The sequence below is a fragment of the Melanerpes formicivorus genome, unplaced genomic scaffold, assembly GCF_026170545.1.
Source record: "Melanerpes formicivorus ecotype bairdi unplaced genomic scaffold, bMelFor1.0.p_v2 SCAF_105, whole genome shotgun sequence".
Lineage (NCBI taxonomy): Eukaryota > Metazoa > Chordata > Aves > Piciformes > Picidae > Melanerpes > Melanerpes formicivorus.
The window spans coordinates 551,332-571,635 of NW_027142457.1; the positions used below are offsets into that span (position 1 = coordinate 551,332).

At 41.1% G+C, this 20,304-nt stretch overlaps 1 protein-coding gene across 2 annotated transcripts in view; it reads right to left on the reverse strand.

Annotated features, from left to right (window-relative positions):
• Window positions 1–927: 927 nt before the first annotated feature.
• The window catches only part of RB1CC1 (RB1 inducible coiled-coil 1), a 54,933-nt gene continuing 35,556 nt past the window's right edge, over window positions 928–20,304 (reverse strand). The window contains exons 15-24 of one of the 2 annotated variants that reach the window (XM_068166720.1): window positions 16,091–18,009; window positions 11,908–12,067; window positions 8,999–9,107; window positions 8,657–8,897; window positions 6,919–6,970; window positions 6,249–6,296; window positions 4,523–4,581; window positions 3,432–3,559; window positions 2,341–2,411; window positions 928–1,993 (exon numbers count right to left, since the gene is read on the reverse strand). In XM_068166720.1, coding sequence (XP_068022821.1) covers window positions 1,916–1,993; window positions 2,341–2,411; window positions 3,432–3,559; window positions 4,523–4,581; window positions 6,249–6,296; window positions 6,919–6,970; window positions 8,657–8,897; window positions 8,999–9,107; window positions 11,908–12,067; window positions 16,091–18,009 — 2,865 coding nt within the window. In that variant the 3' untranslated portion in view covers window positions 928–1,915. Of the gene's footprint in view, window positions 1,994–2,340; window positions 2,412–3,422; window positions 3,560–4,522; window positions 4,582–6,248; window positions 6,297–6,918; window positions 6,971–8,656; window positions 8,898–8,998; window positions 9,108–11,907; window positions 12,068–16,090; window positions 18,010–20,304 lie in introns of both variants that reach the window. The other variant, XM_068166719.1, reaches the window with a different exon arrangement.

The following is a 20,304-nucleotide window of genomic DNA, read 5'->3' on the forward strand; positions in this document are numbered from 1 at the left end:
ACTTCCTGAAGTCACAGTATCACAGTATCACTTAGGTTGGAAAGGATCTCGAGGATCATCAAGTCCAACCTATCAACACAGACCCCATGACTAGACCATGGCACCAAGTGCCACGTCCAATCTCCCCTTGAACGCCTCCAGGGTCGATGACTCAACCACCTCGCTGGGCAACCCGTTCCAATGACGAATGACTCGCCTGGTGAAGAACTTCCTCCTCACCTCGAGTCTAAACCTCCCCTGGTGCAGCTTGAGAGTGTGTCCCCTTGTTCTGGTGCTGGTTGCCTGGGAGGCCAACCCCTTCCTGGCTACAACCACCCTTGAGGTAGTTGTAGAGGGCAATGAGGTCACCCCTGAGCCTCCTCTTCTCCAGGCTAAACAATCCCAGCTCCCTCAGCCTCTCCTCATAGGGCTTGTGTTCAAGGCCTCTCCCCAGCCTTGCTGCCCTTCTCTGGACATACTCAAGTGTTTCGATGTCCTTCTTAAACTGAGGGGCCCAGAACTGGACACAGCATTCAAGGTGCGGCCTAACCAAAGCAGAGTACTCTATGGATTAAACCCTAGACCTGAGCAGACAGCTGCATCCAGAACTTTGTGTTGGCTACACATGTAGAGTACATATTTTTATACTGCTATTAAAAAAATAAATTAGACTACATTTGTAAGATGCAGCCTGTTGTGAAAAGTGTGATCTGTCCATTGAATCTCCTGACAAATCAACTCCTGTCTATTAAAAGTTCCTTTTTTTTTCAACCTAAGGTAATTCTTGCCACTCCTGAATGTCATTGAGTAACAACGCCTCTCGCAGGGAAAGTTAAGGTATTTCTACGTGATGAAGCCTCTGGAGGAACCAGACAGAAGCTGCAACAGATCAGAATGCAATCAGGATCACAGCTGGCAGTTAAAAGGCACACAAACACCTCCAGCACATACAGTTTCAAATCTTTATTGTTTTAAAATTCTACATGTCTTTTACAATTACAATAATTTGTTACTTAAATGACTCTGGTATGGTTAATGTACAATGAGGTGGTGGTTTGGTTTGCTTGTTTGTTTGTCTTCTTTTTTTTTCCTCCTGAAACTCAACCATGAAATACAATTTCATCAATATGATTTTGCTAAACAGATTACTACAAGGTTCGGCGGGAAGAGCAAGAGCCGCGCTGCGAATCAACGGCGCAGCTGCCCTTCCTTTCAGAATCTCTGTCATCAATCCATCGAAAGTGCTTTGGAAGATTGCAGATCGAACTGGGGCTGATTTTTCCCCCAATCAGCCTTATCAAATGGCAAGGGTTCTTTTGTTTTTAACATTAAAGAGCATTTTCATGTCATGAAACAAGTTGCGGTAGTTATTTGTTTGTTGTTGTTGTTGGGTTCTTTTTATTCACCTACTGAGGCAAACTCATGTTGAAGAAAAAATTATATGATTATCTGCATGCAATGAACACTCCTCTTTAAATAGTTGATGACTTTTACACATATAAAGAATCTGTTAAAGAGTGCAAGTACTTTGATAATGATTTCACAAACGGACATATGCTGGTAATAATGGCAGCTAACATTTAACATCTAGATACAAGCTAATGCATATTTAGCAGGCAATTGACATGGCTAACGAACCATGTTTCATGTGGTTGCCCTTTGAGAAAATGAACTCATTTGGTCCACACTCCTAAAGTTACCTGGGTAAAAAAATTGCAACAGTTAGGGCCAGAGGTTTTGCCTTTTTTTTTTTTTTTTTTGGGATGAAGTTCTGGTTTCTAAAATGTGACCTGTTAAAAAGTAAAAGCAGTACATCCATGATGTATCTTGTCACACGACCTCGGTATAAAAAGATGGCCTGGTGTCTGGAGCGATGAACGAGCACTGAAGGACAATCAAAAAAAGGATGGAGACAGTGAACTGAAGCTTGCTTGGGTTATACTTTCTTGTTCCACGGTACTGCTTTCACCCTGTAGAATTTTGTACCCAAAGGAACCTTAAATCTGTTTTGTGCCTACAAAACAAAAGCAAAGGATCAAATGACACCGGAGCCGTGAGAGTATTCCTCTGATTTTTGTGGTTTTGAGCAGAAACTGATTCCTGCTCCTCAGCATTCACAAGATCCTTCAGAGACTGGCAAGGTCTTGGACATAACTACCCAAGCCACCCATCACTTGCTCTTTTCTTTCTATTCGCCCTTCTCTTGCTATTCCCTGACTAAAAGACAGAGCAGGAATAGTAGGATCTTGGACAATTTTCACCTCATTTATTATGCAGAGAGAATTTGTCACAAACATTAAGTCTGATTTTCTTCTCTATTAATTTTAATCCGATCATTTTTTCCATTAGTTGTTTCCTTACCTTTTTTGCCTGGCAATATTCCTTTTCCATCACTTTTCCTAGCACCCAAGGTCTCCTAGATGCACCTGAAGCTAAAAAGACAACATAATTATTACTTTAGATAATCAGCTACAGGTAACAGGATATTATATTTAATATGAATAATAGAATAATAAACCAGGTTGGAAGAGACTTTCAAGATCATTGTGTCCAACCCATCAACCAATCCAACCCACCTAGATAACTAAACCATGGCACCACACACCCCATCAAGTCTCCTCCTGAACACCTCCAATGATGGTGACTCCACCACCTCCCCAGGCAGCCCATTCCAATGGGCAATCACTCTCTCTGTATAGAACTTCTTCCTAACATCCAACCCAAACCTCCCCTGCCGCAGCCTGAGACTGTGTCCTCTTGTTCTGGTACTGCCTGCCTGGTTACATATGGTTACAGATGTTTTTGTTCATGTGATTCATCTAAAAGCAGAGATTCATTCAACCCCCCTTTTTTTTTAGCAAAATGAAGTAATTTCAGATGTCAGAGAGGAAATCTGATTTTGCCATTTGAGTTTTGGTTTCAAAGTTAACATCTGAGGAGGCAAAAGCAAATCAAAGCTGAAATTCATTTAATGGTTCAAAACTACTCTTGTCAACCAAGCTTGACTTAGGGGTCTGGTTTAAGGTGAGAATCTATTAAAGTATTCCAAAGGATAGAAAGTTGTCTGTAGTTAGCTATTCTTATTGTCCTTACTGAAACAATTGATTTTCTGCATTAATGATGGACATTCATTACTCCTAACTATTCATTTTAATACCCCAGAGATCTGCTAGCTTGGGCTGCAGTCCTCAAAAGGCACCCAAATACTGTTCAGAAAGGAGAAAAGTGGAAAAACTCAGTAATAAACTGACAGGTCAGAGGAACAACAGTGGGCATAAACAATCTTTCAGAAGAGCTCTGAAGCAAAAGCTACAAAGACAGCTGACAGCTCTCTCCTGCTTCTCATAGTGGTCACATAGTCAGAAAATCAATTACTAAGTGTTAGTAAGTTAGGAGCATTAGTTGTAGGGGGAGATAATAATTGGAAGTAATTTGACACTTACCACACTCACCTGGTTTGAGATCCAGTGCAGCAAGAGATTCTGAGTGCAAGAAATACAAGGTTGGACTAACAGTAAACAATACATAGTTGTCATGCCTCTCATCCAAGATGATGAGAACCAGATCTCCAACCTGGAAACTGGGGGGGGGGGGGGGGGGGGGGGGGGGAGAGGGAAATAAATAAATAAAGAATCAAAACAAACAAACAAAAAAATGAAGTAACTTAACTATAAACCCCCCACAAAACTAGAGTTCCAAGTACTGCACAGGCTGAGACTGCAGCTGAATCACAGCACAGATGTTCCTCCCTGTTAAGCCAGCTTATGTATCTTATATTTTCTGAAGTCAACAAAACACTCTCCCTTAGTTTTTGAAATCTTCTTCCATCATCATCAGCCACAAGGATTTTTATTTTCAAAAGAACTGATGGTTTTGCTTTAAAATATTGGGGCTGTTTAGCCTGGAGAACAGAAGCCTCTGGGGAGACCTTAGAGCAGCCTTCCAGTACCTGAAGGGGGACTACAAGAAAGCCATAAAGGGACTTTTTACAAGGGCTTGTAGTGATGAGACAGAATGGATTGAGGCTTGAGGAGGGCAGATTTAGACTGGAGATTAGGAAGAATTCTTTACAGTGAGGGTGGTAAGAGACTGGAACAGGTTGCCCAGGGAGGTTGTGGATGGTCCCTCCATGGAGGTGTCCAAGGCCAGGCTGGATGAGGCCTTAAGCAACCTGGGCTATTGGGAGGTGTCCCTGCCCATGGCAGCGAGGCTGAAGCAGATGATCTCTGAACACCCTTTCAACCTAAGCCATTCTATGATTCCAGAAGTTCCATGGGGCATTATCCTTATGAATAATGCAAACTATGTCACTGAATTCATGAAAGCCAGCAACAGAGAATTCAGGAAGCCCTTTCTCTGTTTAATAAAAGGCTTTACAAAACTTCTATGTATGCCCAACAGGGATGGTTCAATAACCAACAGCTAAACTACAGGTAAGCACTGTGTCTCCTCACCACAGAGCAAGAACTGTGACACTCTTTAACTACACTCTGTTTATTGGAAGCACATTCATCTGCTTATATGACAATTCACCAGTACTTACTCTCTAATTGCTATTTTTTCTGAATGTCTTGAGGACACTGATGACATGCTCTGAGACATCTATAAAAAGAGAATAAAAGCTATGAAGCATTGGCAAGGTGTGATGAAATGAACATTGCAGGTAACAGTATGACAAAGAGAAGTCTTTATTATTGATTTCAACCTGTCTATTCTTGCAGATCTGTTATTCACTCCAGGAAACAGCCCCCCCTTCTATCATTCTGCTCTGTAGCAGGCTTGGTGTCTGAAGATTTTATTGCTTGTGGGTTTTTTTGGTGTTTGGGTTGTTCACTTTTGGTTTGGGGGTTCTGTTGTTGCTCTTGCTTGCTTGGTTTGATGTTTGGCTTTAATCTTTTTCTGCTTGCCTGGGGTTTTGTGTGTGTGTTCTGCTGTTGGGGTTTTTGTTGTTGCTTGTGTTGGTTTTGTTGTTGTTTGGGTTGTTTTAAACAGGTACCTTTGGTTATGAAATCTCTCCCACATTTGAGACTGAGAAAGGCTTTCCAAATGAAGATCTATTCAGTGCATACAGAAGACCTATGATAGAGCTGAGCACTCCAACACAGAAGCCACTGACACTCTGAAAAAGGCTGATGGTAAAACATTGGAGGTAAAACACACTTATTCCCACTGAACTCTGGATTTTGAGCTCAGTATGGTCTCAAGTTGACTAAGGACTGTCACAATCTAAACTTCACTGTAACAGAGCAGCACTCCCTGGAATGAATCTGGAGTCCAATTTACTAAGACCAAGGGCTCAACTATGTAAGTTTTTGGACTTCATTTTTATCTCCTGTTTGCATGTCTGCTTTTAACACTGGCATATGAACCTACTTCAGTAGGGTAAGCTAGATCTAAGAATCACTATCAATGGACATACACTTCCTACAGAAACTGGGATGAAAAGAAATGAAAATGTGGAGCGTGACTTTTTGTCTACAAAGGGATACAGAGCCCACATACAGGAAGGAGACAGAGAAGCTGATCTGAATGTATACATTTAGTTAGTTTTTAGTAACTTCCTCACAAGAAGACAACTCCTAATTGCCCTTCAGAAACTCTGACAGGAGGTCTTGCAGTTTTTCCATAGATCCCTACTTCCTGGACCATTTCTATATGCTAATCAAATCATGATTACTCATCCTTTAAGTTTAGCACATGATTTTTCAGCTGTAACTCAAATATTGTAACCTACAGTATACTTCCTATTGTCAGTCTTCCCCCCACACACTTCCCCAGAAGCAGTATCAGCCTGTTTTAATACAAGCCTGAAGCCTATTCACAGCTCAGTTTCTTCCTTTCCTCAAAGAATGAGGCTAAATTGAATGCAGCACCCCACAAAAAGCTCTCAACTTCTGATGACCCACTAAATTTTTTCTTTTACTGGGCAGAACTCCTTCTGGGTTCCTTATGTGAAGTAGCTTAATGCAGATGTAGGTTTCAGTTTTACAAATGTATTGAGAAGGAGGGGGGCAGGGGTGGAGCTTGTGGTCCCCAAGCTTGGACAGTCTGGGAAGATGTCTCTTACTCTGCATCCTTTGAATCTTTCTCAGAAGAAGATTGCTAAGTTGAGACAACTCTGAAAGGTTACCAGGTCACCCATTTGCCACTTGCCTTAACACTTAAAACATCTCTGAAGTTACTAAACCCCCCATTTTTAGACTTTAATATTTACAAGCTTCTCCAGTTTTTTTTATAAGACTTAAAACATGCATGGCTCAAGTACCTACCAATCTCTGATTTAATCTCTTATTTTCCTCTTCTTTCAACTGCAAAGTCTGAAAGAAAATCTTATCTGATTAACTAATTAACACACCTTACACAGAATAAACATCTTTTAAAAGCATTTTGATATGACCAGAGCTGACTACTTACAAAACAGCCATATTTACCACAGCTTTCCATTGTAGAACATATGCTATTTTACTTTCTACAGAAAGAAGACTGTCAAGATGCACCCAAGATAGAATTAAAGTTATCTAAGTAGTAACAACCTAAGAGAAGAATTTAACCATACCCTAGAGGAACAAGTAAATCAATCTTAATTCTTCTCCAGCTGCTTTGGATCCTTTGATAGGAAAGAGCAAATCACAACTACTTTTTGCTACAGAAATTCCCTTGTCACTTCTAAGATGGAATATTACCCCTGAAGCCTACATAAACCAAAGAAATGAACTTTAAGCTAGTGTGCAATATACTAGTACCTCTTTTAATTACTTCAAAGAATTATACTGCTCTGAAATGAATGCAATGGGGAAAATCATTCCCTGTAAAGGTATGTAGAAGTCCTGCAGACACTATGCTGCATCAGAGTAGACAACTGACCACAGCACAACTTCACACAGGCTTATGTATAAATGCTTAGGCTGTAATGCTTAACCTTACAAACAATCTACTCACTCTTTCTAACAACATTATCCTCTGTTTCTCTTCAGACATATGGACATTTTCACTAGAAGAGAAGGAAAGAAAATGGAAAGGTTAAAAATGAAAACTGTTTTCAGCACCAAAAATTATCTTTCCTACCCTTCTGCCATTCTCACTCAGTGATGGGTGCCATGTGTTTGCTAGCAGAGAGGGAGCAGCACAGAAAGTCACACTACAGGTGTTTGGACAATTTTCTCCAATTTTCATGTGGAGTTAGAACAAATTAACTGAAATCCCTTGGAAAACACTTTTTCATCCTTTTCCCCCCCCCCGAATTCTTTCCCAGTAATCCATTCTGAATGGATCTTTAGAAAGCACTAAGTATGATAATGGCTGAGTATCTTCTGGTAATGAGGCCCATATTACTGCACATGTATCATTTGCTATTCATGCTGTCTTATTCTGGTCACAGTGCCCACAGTAGAATGTGCTCACTTTAGTACAGGGTTTTTAAGCCTAACATTCTGTATTCATTGTGAGAAAATGACAAAAATTATAACAAAAACTGGGGGGGGAAATAATTTTGTTATTAAAAAAAGGTATTTTTGGAGGTATCTTCATAACCCAGTCCTGGGGGGGTATTACACAGTCCTTACAACTCCAATCTTTACAAAATTACTACAGGTACATTAAAAATAATAATCAAGGCTCTGGACTTCATGCACATCTTCAGGGAAGTCAGTATTGAAAGAACAGAAAATGCATCTGCAGTAGAAAACACCTTTGGACCAGTCTGTAGTCAAGTACTAAGACTAGATCACAGGCTAGTAGCTTAACATGTCCAACCAGTTCTACAAGTATAATCCATCAAGGCCACTTGAGTCCCATTACTTGTTTGGAGTCCTGAGGATTCTGCAGATGTGTCCATGAACATCATACAGCTTGTTTGGTTGGTTGTTTTTTTTCCCCCTAGAAGACATGCCAATAACATGCAGCCACCCAGATCCTTTACTATTACAACTGCTTTATCTTTCATACACTTAGGTCTACTTGTTCAGTCTTCAGCAGCAGCCATTTGCTGGTTGCCTACCTACTTTGTATTTCTTCCATATATCATTTCCCCTTTTCCTTTGTGGCATCTGCCCTTCATGCTGGTAAGGGGTTTGGAGCACAAATCCTATGAGGAGAGGCTGGGTGAGCTGGGGTTGCTTAGCCTGGAGAAGTGGAGGCTCAGAGAAGACCTTATTGCCATCTCTAACTGCCAGAAGGGAAGTTGTGGCCAGGTGGGGGTTGGCATCTTCTCCCAGGCAACCACCACCAGAACAAGAGGACACAGACTCAAGCTGTGCCAGAGGAAGTTTAAACTGGAAGTTAGGAAGAAATTCTTCACAGAAAGAGACATTGGCTATTGGAAGGGGCTGCCCAAGGAGGTGGTGGAGTCACCATCCCTGGAAGTGTTTAGAGAGAGACTGGATGAAGCAATTGGTGCCATATGGTTTAGTTGATTAGAGGGTGTTGGGTGATGGGTTGGACTCGATGATCTCAAAGGTCTTTTCCAACCTGGTTATTTCTGTATTCTGTACTAAACCGACACATTTCTGAAGGTAGTGACACCACAACTGTGAGCACACGTTTAAAAGAGTGGTTTTAGCATGAACAAAGGCAGAAGCAGTGTTAAAAGGTGCTTGTTTGTACTTCACAACACCCAACTGCACACATTCAAAGAAAAGAAAGTCCTTTGTGTATTTCCACTACAAAGCCTCCTACTTACTGCACAGCCATCATGCTGGTCTCCATTGTGGAGTCCATCCTCCCTTCAGCTGCAATGTCTGAAACCAATCTGTCTGTGTCAGTAGGAATATCAGCTGCACAGGCTCCACAAGGTTCTGAAGCTGCTGCTAAGTAGGTTGAAGGAGAAAAACTACTGCTTCTCAACTTAGTAACTTCTTCCTCAAGTTTCTTCTTCTCTTCAAGCAAGCGAGCTCGATCTTCAGAAAGTGTTTCAATCAAATCTGTCACATAGGGAAACAAAAATTCACAATGAACAGCCCTGTGGATCAAAACCTAACAGGAGGGAAGAGAATTGTGACCACTTCACCAGAAGTTTGCTTACCCTTATCTTTTTCTTGCTGCTGTGTAAGCACTTTTAATTTGTCACTCAGATCATTAATTATGTTTTCTTTTTTCATTTTCTCTCTTGCCAGAACAGTATTAAAGTTGGTCTGAAAGCAGAAAGATTGGAATAAGAGATGTCATGTGTAAATGTAATGCAAAAATACATCACTAGAACACAAAGAGTACAGAAGATACCACACACACCAGTTCATGTGGCCACATTAGTTGGCCAAGAAGGTCAATGGCATCCTGGCCTGGATCAGGAACAGTGCGGCCAGCAGGAGCAGGGAACTCATTCTGCCCCTGTGCTCAGCACTGGTTAGGTCACACCTTGAGTCCTGTGTCCAGTTCTGGACTCCTCAGTTTAGGAAAGATGTTGACTTGCTGGAAGGTGTCCATAGAAGGGCAACAAAGCTCAGGAGAGGTTTGGAGCACAGCCCTGTGAGGAGAGGCTGAGGGAGCTGGGGTTGCTTAGCCTGGAGAAGAGGAGGCTCAGGGGAGACCTTATTGCTGTCCACAGCTACCTGAAGAGAAGTTGTAGGCAGGTGGGGGTTGGTCTCTTCTCCTAGGCAAGCAGCACCAGAACAAGAGGACACAGTTTGAAGCTGCACCAGGGGACGTTTAGGCTGGATGTTAGGAAGAAATTCTTGATAGAAAGAGTGATTGCCCATTGGAATGTGCTGCCCAGGGAGGTGGTGGAGTCACCATCCCTGGAGATGTTTAGGAAGAGACTGGATGGGGTGCTTGGTGCCATGGTTTAGTTGATTAGATAGTGTTGGATGATAGGTTGGACTTGACAATCTCAAAGGTCTCTTCCAACCTGGTTAATTCTATTCTAAATTAAAACAAGCACACAGTTTCCTAAATGACAATTAAACAAGGAATTAGGTTTGTTTACATATTGTTTTGGTGAAGAGATAACATATCTGCGAATTTAAGGTTTCTCTGTAATCATTATTTTCATCCCTCTACTTCCCCCAAGCCCAATATCCATATGTAGCATAAAGAAATCATTATTAAAAACAATCATTTCCAAGCTGGGGTATTTTTAAATCTAATGCTTCATATCCAGTTTCAATCTGTCAGTTGCACATTTAAACAGTTACTTTAAGGATTCAAAATGGTTATTAAGACAAAGCTGCACTGCATCAAGGTGAGTTACAGGCAATAAGAAAAAGATCTTTATTAATAACCTGGAATATGAATTAAAAATACATGTCCAGTCAGGGAACAATCAATGGATGCAGAAGTCACACAGGAATTCTGGCTAATAGCTTGAATAACTGAACATAAAAGAAGCCAACACATCCTTTATCCTTCAGCATCAGTCTCACAAGTCCTTCTGCTTCATCAATCCTCCTCCTAACCATTCTGCCGTTATCCTTTCTACTCTTAACACAGAGTTGAAGAGAGAGACACAAACTACTCATAGCCATCTACTAGAAGTATATTTTAAATTACAGTTTGACTTTTTTGGTGAATTTTAAGATAGTCTTGGCCTGTGGATTGCAGCTCTCAGTCTTAAAATGGAAGGCTACACACCTTCTGCTGTGCACAGCAGCCTCTGGTATGTGTGTAACAAAACCACCACACACCAGAAGCATAAAGAACACCTCTGAGATAAACTTCACTGAGGGGAAAATGAAAAATGAGAAAGGTGAGGTGAAGTACCCAGAATCTTCAGTGAACAGCAGAGCCAGTCCAGCAAGAATTCAGCACTGACTGCTACACTGGGTTTATGGGTTTAGTTTGTTTTGTTGCTGCCCTTAGTAAAAGGCTCCATCTTTCCTGGGAATTTGCTGTTATGCCTCAGAACCTTTCCTTTATGCTGTACAGCTGAAGAATATGATTAGATCATGAGGAAGATGACAGATTAATGCATATTCTGTTGGGAAAAAAAATAACCTTCAGATTGCCAATGTAATGCATGAACTGTTCCCATCAGATGTACTCTGTAAGGCTCACTTAGGCATCCGTGTTTGCAGTCCAAAAATCTCCAAGACACTCCCTTCTGTAGAACTGTCTGCAATTTTCTCCTCTCTGCATCAAGTGATTCATAGCATTCATTCACCAAGCTGGCTTGATCGCTACACTGTCTCTTTGTCCTTACTTGATCCTACCACAGCTAAATTAGAGGTGCTTAAAACAGAAAATCCTTTCTTAGTGTTCAAATGCAAAGCTGCAGATAATAGCTGTTACTAACAGAGATTTAATTTAAGAACTGAGAACTCATCCACAAAATCTGAGAGAGGCAAGATGTTCTGAAAGGAAAAAAAAATGTGTGGATACAGATAAAATCATTAAGCTAGCATCACACAAGTTTGTGTCAAGGTGTGGAGTTGGGATTCTAAGTTTATTAAGTAAAATACAACATTTGCTTTGAGCCTCAAATGCCACTTGCTCAGGCTAGTAAAGTTTAAAAGCCACTAAGCAGCACTTCAAATCAATTAGTATTTCAAATCCTTTTGTCATGCCCACAAGTTTGGGGGAGTTGAACTTAAACTATACTTAACCACATCTTCCTGGAGACCAAGAGATCCATGGATACAAATTCACAGCACTGGTTTAAGAACTTAAGCAAAAGAAGCCACAGAAGAACAAAAACAACCTGGTCTGCCCTGGTGTCAGATATTTAAGGTGGGGATTTTGGTGGGTTTTGGTTTTGTGTGTGTTTGTGATTTTGGTTTTTGGTTTATTGTTGTAAAGCTTTAGTGCTGGAGTCCACCAACACAGCATGGCCTGGTTCAAGACAGCAGGGCATCTTCAGACAGAATGTGTTAAGTAGCACCAACCCCACCTCCAAAACTCTTTAATTTCAAAATAGCCAAAAAAAATATTACCAAACCCCAAAATCTTACTAAGTAACTGTCATGGGAGGAAAAGTGGTAAAAAAGCAAACAGCTTTACCTGCTGTTCTGCTGTGAGTGATGTTCTGATGTTCTGCATTTCTTCATTCTTTCTTTTCTCTTGCTCTTCAAGTTGCTCCAAGAACTTAATTTTTTCTTCCTGAAGCTTCTCTTGAAGTTCAGCAACCAAGCTTGACTCAGCAGATGATTCAATGGGAGGACTTAAAAGAAAATGGTTAGGTTTTAAATTTGCAGCAGATACAGTCCCAGAACACATGAAATAAGCAAACACACACACACACAAAGTGAGAAGTTCTTTTTGAAACCTTTTTCTTCCTGAAGCATGGAGGGAAAGTCTCCTGCTATTAGCTAGGCTGTGATGAACTTGTGTGCTAATACATCGTGTGCTGACATACTGACACAAGCACAACTCCTAATGCTAAAAGAGCTCCAAGAATTTCTCCTAGCTTCTATGTTAAGACTAAGATAGAAGTGGCTACACAATACCAAGGCTGGAAGACAAAGCTGTAATTTAGTTTTCAAAGCAGTCAGGATTCCTATTCCATTTTTAACATTCTTTACAACATTATAAATCTCTTAACCAGCAAACTGCTTAACAAGACAAGTCCCCACAGAAGTTGTGTTTCTCAGTTCATCTTGGCTAGTACATACCATGTACAGTAGAAAGATTGAATAGGAGAGTTACAAATGCCTTGCAGTTTTATTATCTTTCCTAATCATGACTTGAATTTCAGGCACATGATAACCAAACATGTTAGTTTTCACATCTGGGTAATGCAGGTGTCACAAACATTTCTTTGTCAGTTCTAAACCTTTTCATTAGTTTTCTTCTAGCCTGGAGAAAAGGAGGCTCAGAGGAGACCTTAGTGCTGTCTACAACTACCTGAAGGCAGGTTGTAGCCAGGTGGGGGTCGGTCTCTTTTCCCAGGGAACAGCACCAGAACAAGAGAACACAGTCTCAAGCTGCACCAGGGGAGGTTTAGGTTGGATATTAGAAGTTCTTCACAGAAAGAGAGATTTGCCATTGGAATGTGCTGCCCAGGGAGGTGGTGGAGTCACCATCACTGGAGGTGTTTAGGAGACCAGATGGTGCACTTGGTACCATGGTTTAGTTGATTAGGTTGTGTTGGGTGATAGGTTGGACTCAATGATCTCTAAGGTCTTTTCCAACCTGGTTAATTCTATTCTATTCAAAAACTCTAAACTCCTTGGGTCAAGTTTAACAAATCATTTCCCTGTCTGTACCTTCTGGACTGCTAATGTAACACGGCTCTTGCAGAAAAGGACATTTATTTGACAAGCACGTGGGCACACACCAAGCAGAAGTTGCTTTCTACCATTACAAGTTATGTGTTAAGCAATGACTGGGGGAGAATAAACAAATCAACCAGAATTGCTGACATCACTTGAGGGTTTAAGAACTCAAAATCCAAACAGCGAGACTGTGACTTTGCAGTATTAAGGCAGGTTCACTTAACATATATACTTTGTGGAGACAAAAACATAGCATGTTTTCACTTCTAGAGGAAATAAACCCCAAAAGCTAACAGCAGATTAAAGACATCAAGGACAGCCTTAGGAGGCAATATGTATCACAGTATCACAGTATAACTTAGGTTGGAAAGGACCTCGAGGATCATTGAGTCCAACCTATCAACACAGACCTCATGACTAGACCATGGCACCAAGTGCCACGTCCAATCTCCTCTTGAACGCCTCCAGGGTCGATGACTCAACCACCTCCCTGGGCAACCCGTTCCAATGACGAACGACTCGTTCAGTGAAGAATTTCCTCCTCACCTCAAGTCTAAACCTCCCCTGGCACAGCTTGAGAGTGTGTCCTCTTGTTCTGGTGCTGGTTGCCTGGGAGAAGAGACCAACCCCTTCCTGGCTACAACCTCCCTTCAGGTAGTTGTAGACAGCAATAAGGTCTCCCCTGAGCCTCCTCTTCTCCAGGCTAAACAACCCCAGCTCCCTCAGCCTCTCCTCACAGGGCTTGTGTTCAAGGCCTCTCCCCAGCCTTGTTGCCCTTCTCTGGACACGTTCAAGTGTTTCGATGTCCTTCTTAAACTGAGGGGCCCAGAACTGGACACAGTACTCAAGGTGTGAAGTATTTTAAGGTCACACTGAAAATTAATTTGCTTGACACAACTCATAACTGCTAATGCTCTGCAAGACTGAAGCAGGCAGTATTTCTTTGAAATGCATCATCATCTGTTTGATCCAATTCAAATATATACACATCTCTGTTCAGAAATTGCTCAAGTTCAAGTGGAGATAGTGGACTTCCAAGAAGTCTGATGCCACAGCTACATCTCTTACCTGTTGAGCCAAGTTTTTTGACACTTCTACAGTACACTCATACATATAAAAGGAAGAGAACATCAACCTTGTCTTTTTTTTCCTCCTCATTTCACCATATTTCATCAAGAGAATATTTTGGGTTTATTTTAATCATATCCCAGTCACAACTGAAAAAACCCATAGTTTCAGCTTATGCTTTTTGTTGTATACTGACATAGAAACCACAGAGGATGACCCAACATCATGGATATGTTTGCATATCAAAGTAATGGGGCTGAAGCAGATAATTCAAGTGAATATTCAGATTTCCCTTGCAAAAACTGAACTGTGCACACTTGTTGGACTCTGTGTGGCCTCCCCTCTCCTTCCTCTTTTTTCTTAACAAATATTATATTGATATTCAAGAGGCAAATGCCAACAAGTCTGCATCCATGTTCTGCAGCACTATTCTGGCTTTTATTTCATTCTGTCCATTTTATTGCTCTTTACCCATTTTCACATGCTTGGTGTATCACAATGTCTAGAAGAAAATGCTCTGTTTGGGCATCGTTCAAACAAGCTGCTGTGCTCCTTCACACGAGAACATAAAGGAAAAGTCTGGCATTTCAGAATAGAATATTGTTTCTAGACAGCAGTCACATAGAAAAAATATCTATTTCCATTCCATAACACCAGCATCTACTTTGCTGACATGCATTATGAGCTAGTGAGCATACATATGAGAAGGCAGAAAGAGTAATTCCAGGCACTCATGGAAAGGGAAAATCTAGTTATGGAACAACACTGCAGAAATTAACAATATAAATGGTGCTAGGATGTTGCTTAAGATAATGTTGTCCATTTGTATTTCATTTTAAAACTCAAACTGGAGACCCTGAAATTCATAAGCATGACAGCTGAAGTCAAAGGAAGTCCAGGTGGCCATGGGACATATATATAATCCCATACACATTAGCACCAACAAGAGTACAGTTAGCAAAAGGTAGTTATCAGCCCAAAAGCTAGCCACTGCGTGTTCACACAGTGAACCAGAGGAAAGGACCAGGGAGCTGGAACACCTCCACAATGAGAACAGCCTGGAGAAGAGAAGCCTCTGGGGACACCTAATAGCAGCCTGCCGGTACCTGAAGGGGGCCTACAAGAAGGCTTGAAAGGGACTGTTTTCAAAGGCCTGCAGTGACAGGATGAGGGGCAATGGTTTGAAATTAGAGAAGAACAGATTTAGATTGGATGTTAGGAACAAGTTCTGTACAATGAGGGTGGTGGAACACTGGAACAGGTTGCCCAGAGAGGTAGTTGAGGCTTCACCCCTAGAGATATTCAAGGTCAAGCTCGACAAGGATCTGAGCAACCTGATCTAGTTGAGGATGTCCCTGCTCACTGCACGGAGGTTGGACTAGATGACCTTTGGAGGTCCCTTCCAATCCAAATTATTCTATGTAAGAGGAAAGAATTTGAGATCATCAAAATGGGGCCTTCAAGAGACATGTTACTGAGGAAACCCTCCTTCAATGTAACAAATATATATATAAAATACAAAGCCTTCATTGCTGCCTGAAAGTAAAGTTGTATCAAGTATTTACAGTCTTTGAGATTAACTACAGACACAGGAAGATCGCCACCTATAAAATGGATGTGACTTGCATATAGAAACCAACCCAGACAAACACTATTGGAGGTGTTTAGGAGGAGACTTGATAGGGTGCTTGGTTGCATGGTTTAGTTGATTAGGTGGTGTTGGATGACAGGTTGGATGTGACGATCTCGAAGGTCTCTTCCAACCTGGTTTAATCTATTCTATTACAAACACACAAGTTTTACTTACTGCATAGTGCATGAATACACCATATTAATTACTTTACAAATGGACCATATTGCTTTACAACACTAGGAAAACACAGGAACAGTTCTTACAGTACCTCCGATTTACTTGCATCTCAAGTTGTTGTATTTTTTCCAAAAGCCCCTTTTCAGCAGCTTCCCTCTGCAATTCAAACTCTTTACAAGCATTTTGCACTGCATCCTCTTTTTCACAATTGAGCTTCTGAATGAGCAACTGCCTGTCCTGTTCTTGGTTAGATACTAACAGTTCTTTCTCTTCCTTAAGCTTATGGATAATAGCTTCGTATTTTTCCCGCTGCTCACAGAGAGACAGTTTCTCTGTTTTTTCCTTCTCTAGGGCACTCGTTTCCAATTCTAACTTACTTTGCAGTTCAGTTATTTGCTCTGAAAGTCTCTTTTCTGCCTCAGAAGTTTTTTGATGAAGAAGTGTTACTTTGTTTAGCTCAGTTCTAAGCAAATTTGATTCTTCTTCATATCTGTCTATTAGCTCAGAAATGCACTGGTCTTTCTCCATCGTCATCAGAGTCCTTAGTTCCGACAAGCCCACTTGATACTCATCACTGCTAATTCGTATTTTACTGTTTAATTTATCTATCTCCTTTTTTAAGCTTTCTGTTTCCTTATCGATCTGAGATTTTAAGGTCTCTTGTTGCTGGTTTCTGCTTTCTTCCAGAAGCAGCTTCATTTCATCAGTTTCTGCCTCTTTCAGGGCAAGTTCGACTTCCAATTTGCACCTCAAATCGGACAGATCTGAAACCTTGAGCTGTAACTCTTCCACTTGTTGCTGCTTCTCTTGCACAACTACCGTGTGAGATTCCTGCATTTCTTCAAGCCTGTGCTGATTCTCTTTTTTCAATTTATCTAAACAGTCCTTGTGCTCAGCCAACATCTTCTCAAATTCCTGCAAATGCCTGGCCTGGAGTTCGGTTTCCAGTTCTTTCAAATGGCTTTGCTCTAAACTCTCGAGTTCCGCCCGCAGGAGTCGCAGTTTTTCATTGTTTTCAACATGAAGCTTTTTCATGTCTTCAAGGACTATTTCACGTGACTGCCTCAGTTCCTTAATCTCACTATTTCGTGTTTCCATTTGGCATTCCAATTCCAGCAATTTCTGGTCTTTTTCATTCTGGAGGCAAACCACAGCTTCCTTCTCGTTTTGCACCATTGCAAATTCATCGTTCTTATTCTGAAGGACTTCTTCAAGGCCGAGCAAGTCACCTTTTAACTTCTGAATCTTATTCTTGTTCTCTTCACCATCCTCCAACAGTTTATTAATTTTAGTTTCATATTCACTTTTCAAAGACTGCAATTCTTTTTGATGTTTATCTGTTAGTGTTTTTTCAAGGGACAGTCTGACGTTCTCAATAGTATTTACTATTTCCAGCGAAGTGCATTTTAAAGAATTAGAAAAGTCACACTGTTCTCTTTGTACAAGTGTTCTAAAGTGGCAAAGATCTTCTTTTATACCTCTCAAATGTACCTTTGAGTCCTGGGCAATAACCTTGCACTTCTCCATGCACACACTGAGAGAGGCATTTTCTACTGTAACGTCCTTTACACAAGAAGTTGTATCTTGCATACGTCTACTGTCTATTGCATTGATAACTGAAGAGTAAAGAGATTCCACCATCATTTCTGGACTCTGTGGATCACTTATTACATTAGGAGACACTGGATTTTCTTCTATTACAAATTCATTTACTGCTGACATAAAGTCAGATTCTGGACTTTCTGCTAATGAATCCAAGTCTAACGATCCTTGCTTAAGAGCTTGCTCCAAGTTCGGATGGGCAATAGTTTCAAAATCAAACGTGTGAGCGTCAATGCTGTCTGGAGACAATTCTTCTAAAGGAGCTGGGGGACACACAGGAGGACACAGGGGACCCTGAAGACTGAGTGATGGAGGAGGAGTTCTTGAAGAGGTAGCAATTGCGGCTCCTGTTGCACTTTCAATCCTTGGTGTGGTAGCAGATTGTGGCGATGCTTGGCTATTGGAGGCCTACGAGGGATAAAACATAAAGCAAACACTTAACCAAGAGATAAGCAAAACTGATACTATTTTAAATTGATTGAAAATTACCAGGCAGTTCAAGAACTTGAAAGGTCAGCCTTATTATCTCTAAGTCCAAACTACATGACTAAAAATTAAGTACAAAGTGTAGAAATTCAGAGAGATTTTCCTGTAAGCTTCAAGAAAGTACCCAACCATTACCTTGCTTTTCCATCCCATCATCCTTGAAGGCCTCATCTGATCTTACTTATCTAAGAAAATGTGGCCATCCTGAAAACAAACTCTTCCCAAATAAACTCATGGCAATATTTGCAGCAAAAGACTCCCCTAAGACATCCAGTCTCAAAGTGGTGGAGATCACAGTCTCAAGCTGCACCAGGGGAAGTTTAGGCTGGATGTTAGGAAGAAGTTCTTCATAGAGAGAGAGAGATTGGCCATTGGAATGTGCTGCCCAGGGAGGTGGTGGAGTCACCATCACTGGAGGTATTTAGGAAGAGACTGGATGGGGTGCTTGGTGCCACAGTTTAGTTGATTAGATAGTGTTGGATGATAGGTTGGACTCAATGATCTCAAAGGTCTCTTCCAACCTGGCTAATTCTATTCTGTTCTATCCCATCTTTCAGAGTGGTGCTGTTCTCCAAAAAGCCAACATGGCCTTCAACTGTTAATCCTGCTCCTGCCCCTTTTCCAACAGTATTCATACACTTAAATCATGTGCCTGGTATTCTTTAGTATTGAAGAAACTTTTGCTACTGATCTCAGCTACTTGACTGGAGAAGGTGGAGCTGGGCAATAAATGGCCAGCAACAGAACTCCAAAAAACCTCAGACAGTAGTGATGGATATCGATTGGACTGCTGACTGCTTCAGTAATTCTACACACACGAGAAAAAGAACACAAGCAAACGTAGCATAGTTTAAAGAACATTCCTAGATGATGTGTGGAACAAAGCAACAGAGAAAGACCCAGTACGACAGGAGTACTGGGCGCTGAGAAGGAAAAATCTCTCTGCTTCAATTCCAAAAGAGACTTCAAATGAATCACCGAAATTACACACTGAGATGGGCATTTTCAAGATGACATCATGAATGGCCCAGCTCTGACTGTGCAATGCAATTTACTCTAAGGAAGGAGACAATTATCCAAATCTGTCTAAGCACTTGACATTTCTGAGTCAGCCAAGAATCCAAACCGGTCAAAGCATGGCAAAAGAGAAGAATGGGAAGAACAAATTCTCCTAATTTGGAAAACATCTTTTTTGTACAGACAGATACTGGCAAAAATGTCTCAAACAAGCAGGTAGGAGCCAAAAATGGACAATCATCAAGACTTGAACAAGACACCTTTCCTGTTCATTTTTCTACTGTTACTACATACATTTTGAATTAAAGCTTACCCCTTTGATTTATTTCACAGTTTTCTGACACTCCAATCCTTAGTGAAAAATTGTTTGAACACCCAGTTTCTTATGAGACAGATTTCAGGATTCTCCAAGTTGGGGGAGGACTTCTGTATTTCAGAGCATGGTCCAATAGAAGAGCATGTTCAGAAAACGCCCAGATGTCCCAAAATTTACAGCAGTACTACCCATCCCATTGACTAATACAGGCCCTAACACTCTTAATGGCTGTCCCAGAAGAATAAGAATATAGAGGACTTCATGTCACCTAGTTTAAGCAGGAATTGGCCAATTCAAAATTCAACATTCTCATAACCTTGGCAGCTTCCAGTCAAAGTGGAATCAAACACACAATAGACAACATGGAGTCCCATGAAAGTGACACCTTTCTTCTATAGTGAAGCTGACAGAGAAACCAAATTTGAAGCAGCTAACTTCATATTAAAATATAAGGATTGCTAAATTCATCCAGAGTTTCAATATGCTACAGTCAGAAGCCATGGTTTCACTTGGTGCCATGCTTTAGTTAGTCATGAGGTGTTGGGTGACAGCTTGGACTTGATGATCTCTGAGGTCTTTTCCAACCTTATTGATTCTGTGAAGGCAAAAGGGCCATGGTTGGTGCATTATGAAAGTCATAGGCTGAGGGCACAGAGGCAATCAAGTGTGACTGGCAGAAACAGTTTCTAAGAGAAAGAATCTGCTTGACAGGCAGAGCAAATCTAGGGGAAGAGATCTTTTTGCTGTCTGTTCTTCCTATCCTCCAAGTAGAAGACTGCACATGTTTCTCCCCTTCCCCAAAAAGCAGGAGTAGGTGACACATCAGTGTTGAAGCTACCTGGGACAGCAAAGTGAGGTCCTGAATCTTCCTTAACTTTTTATGC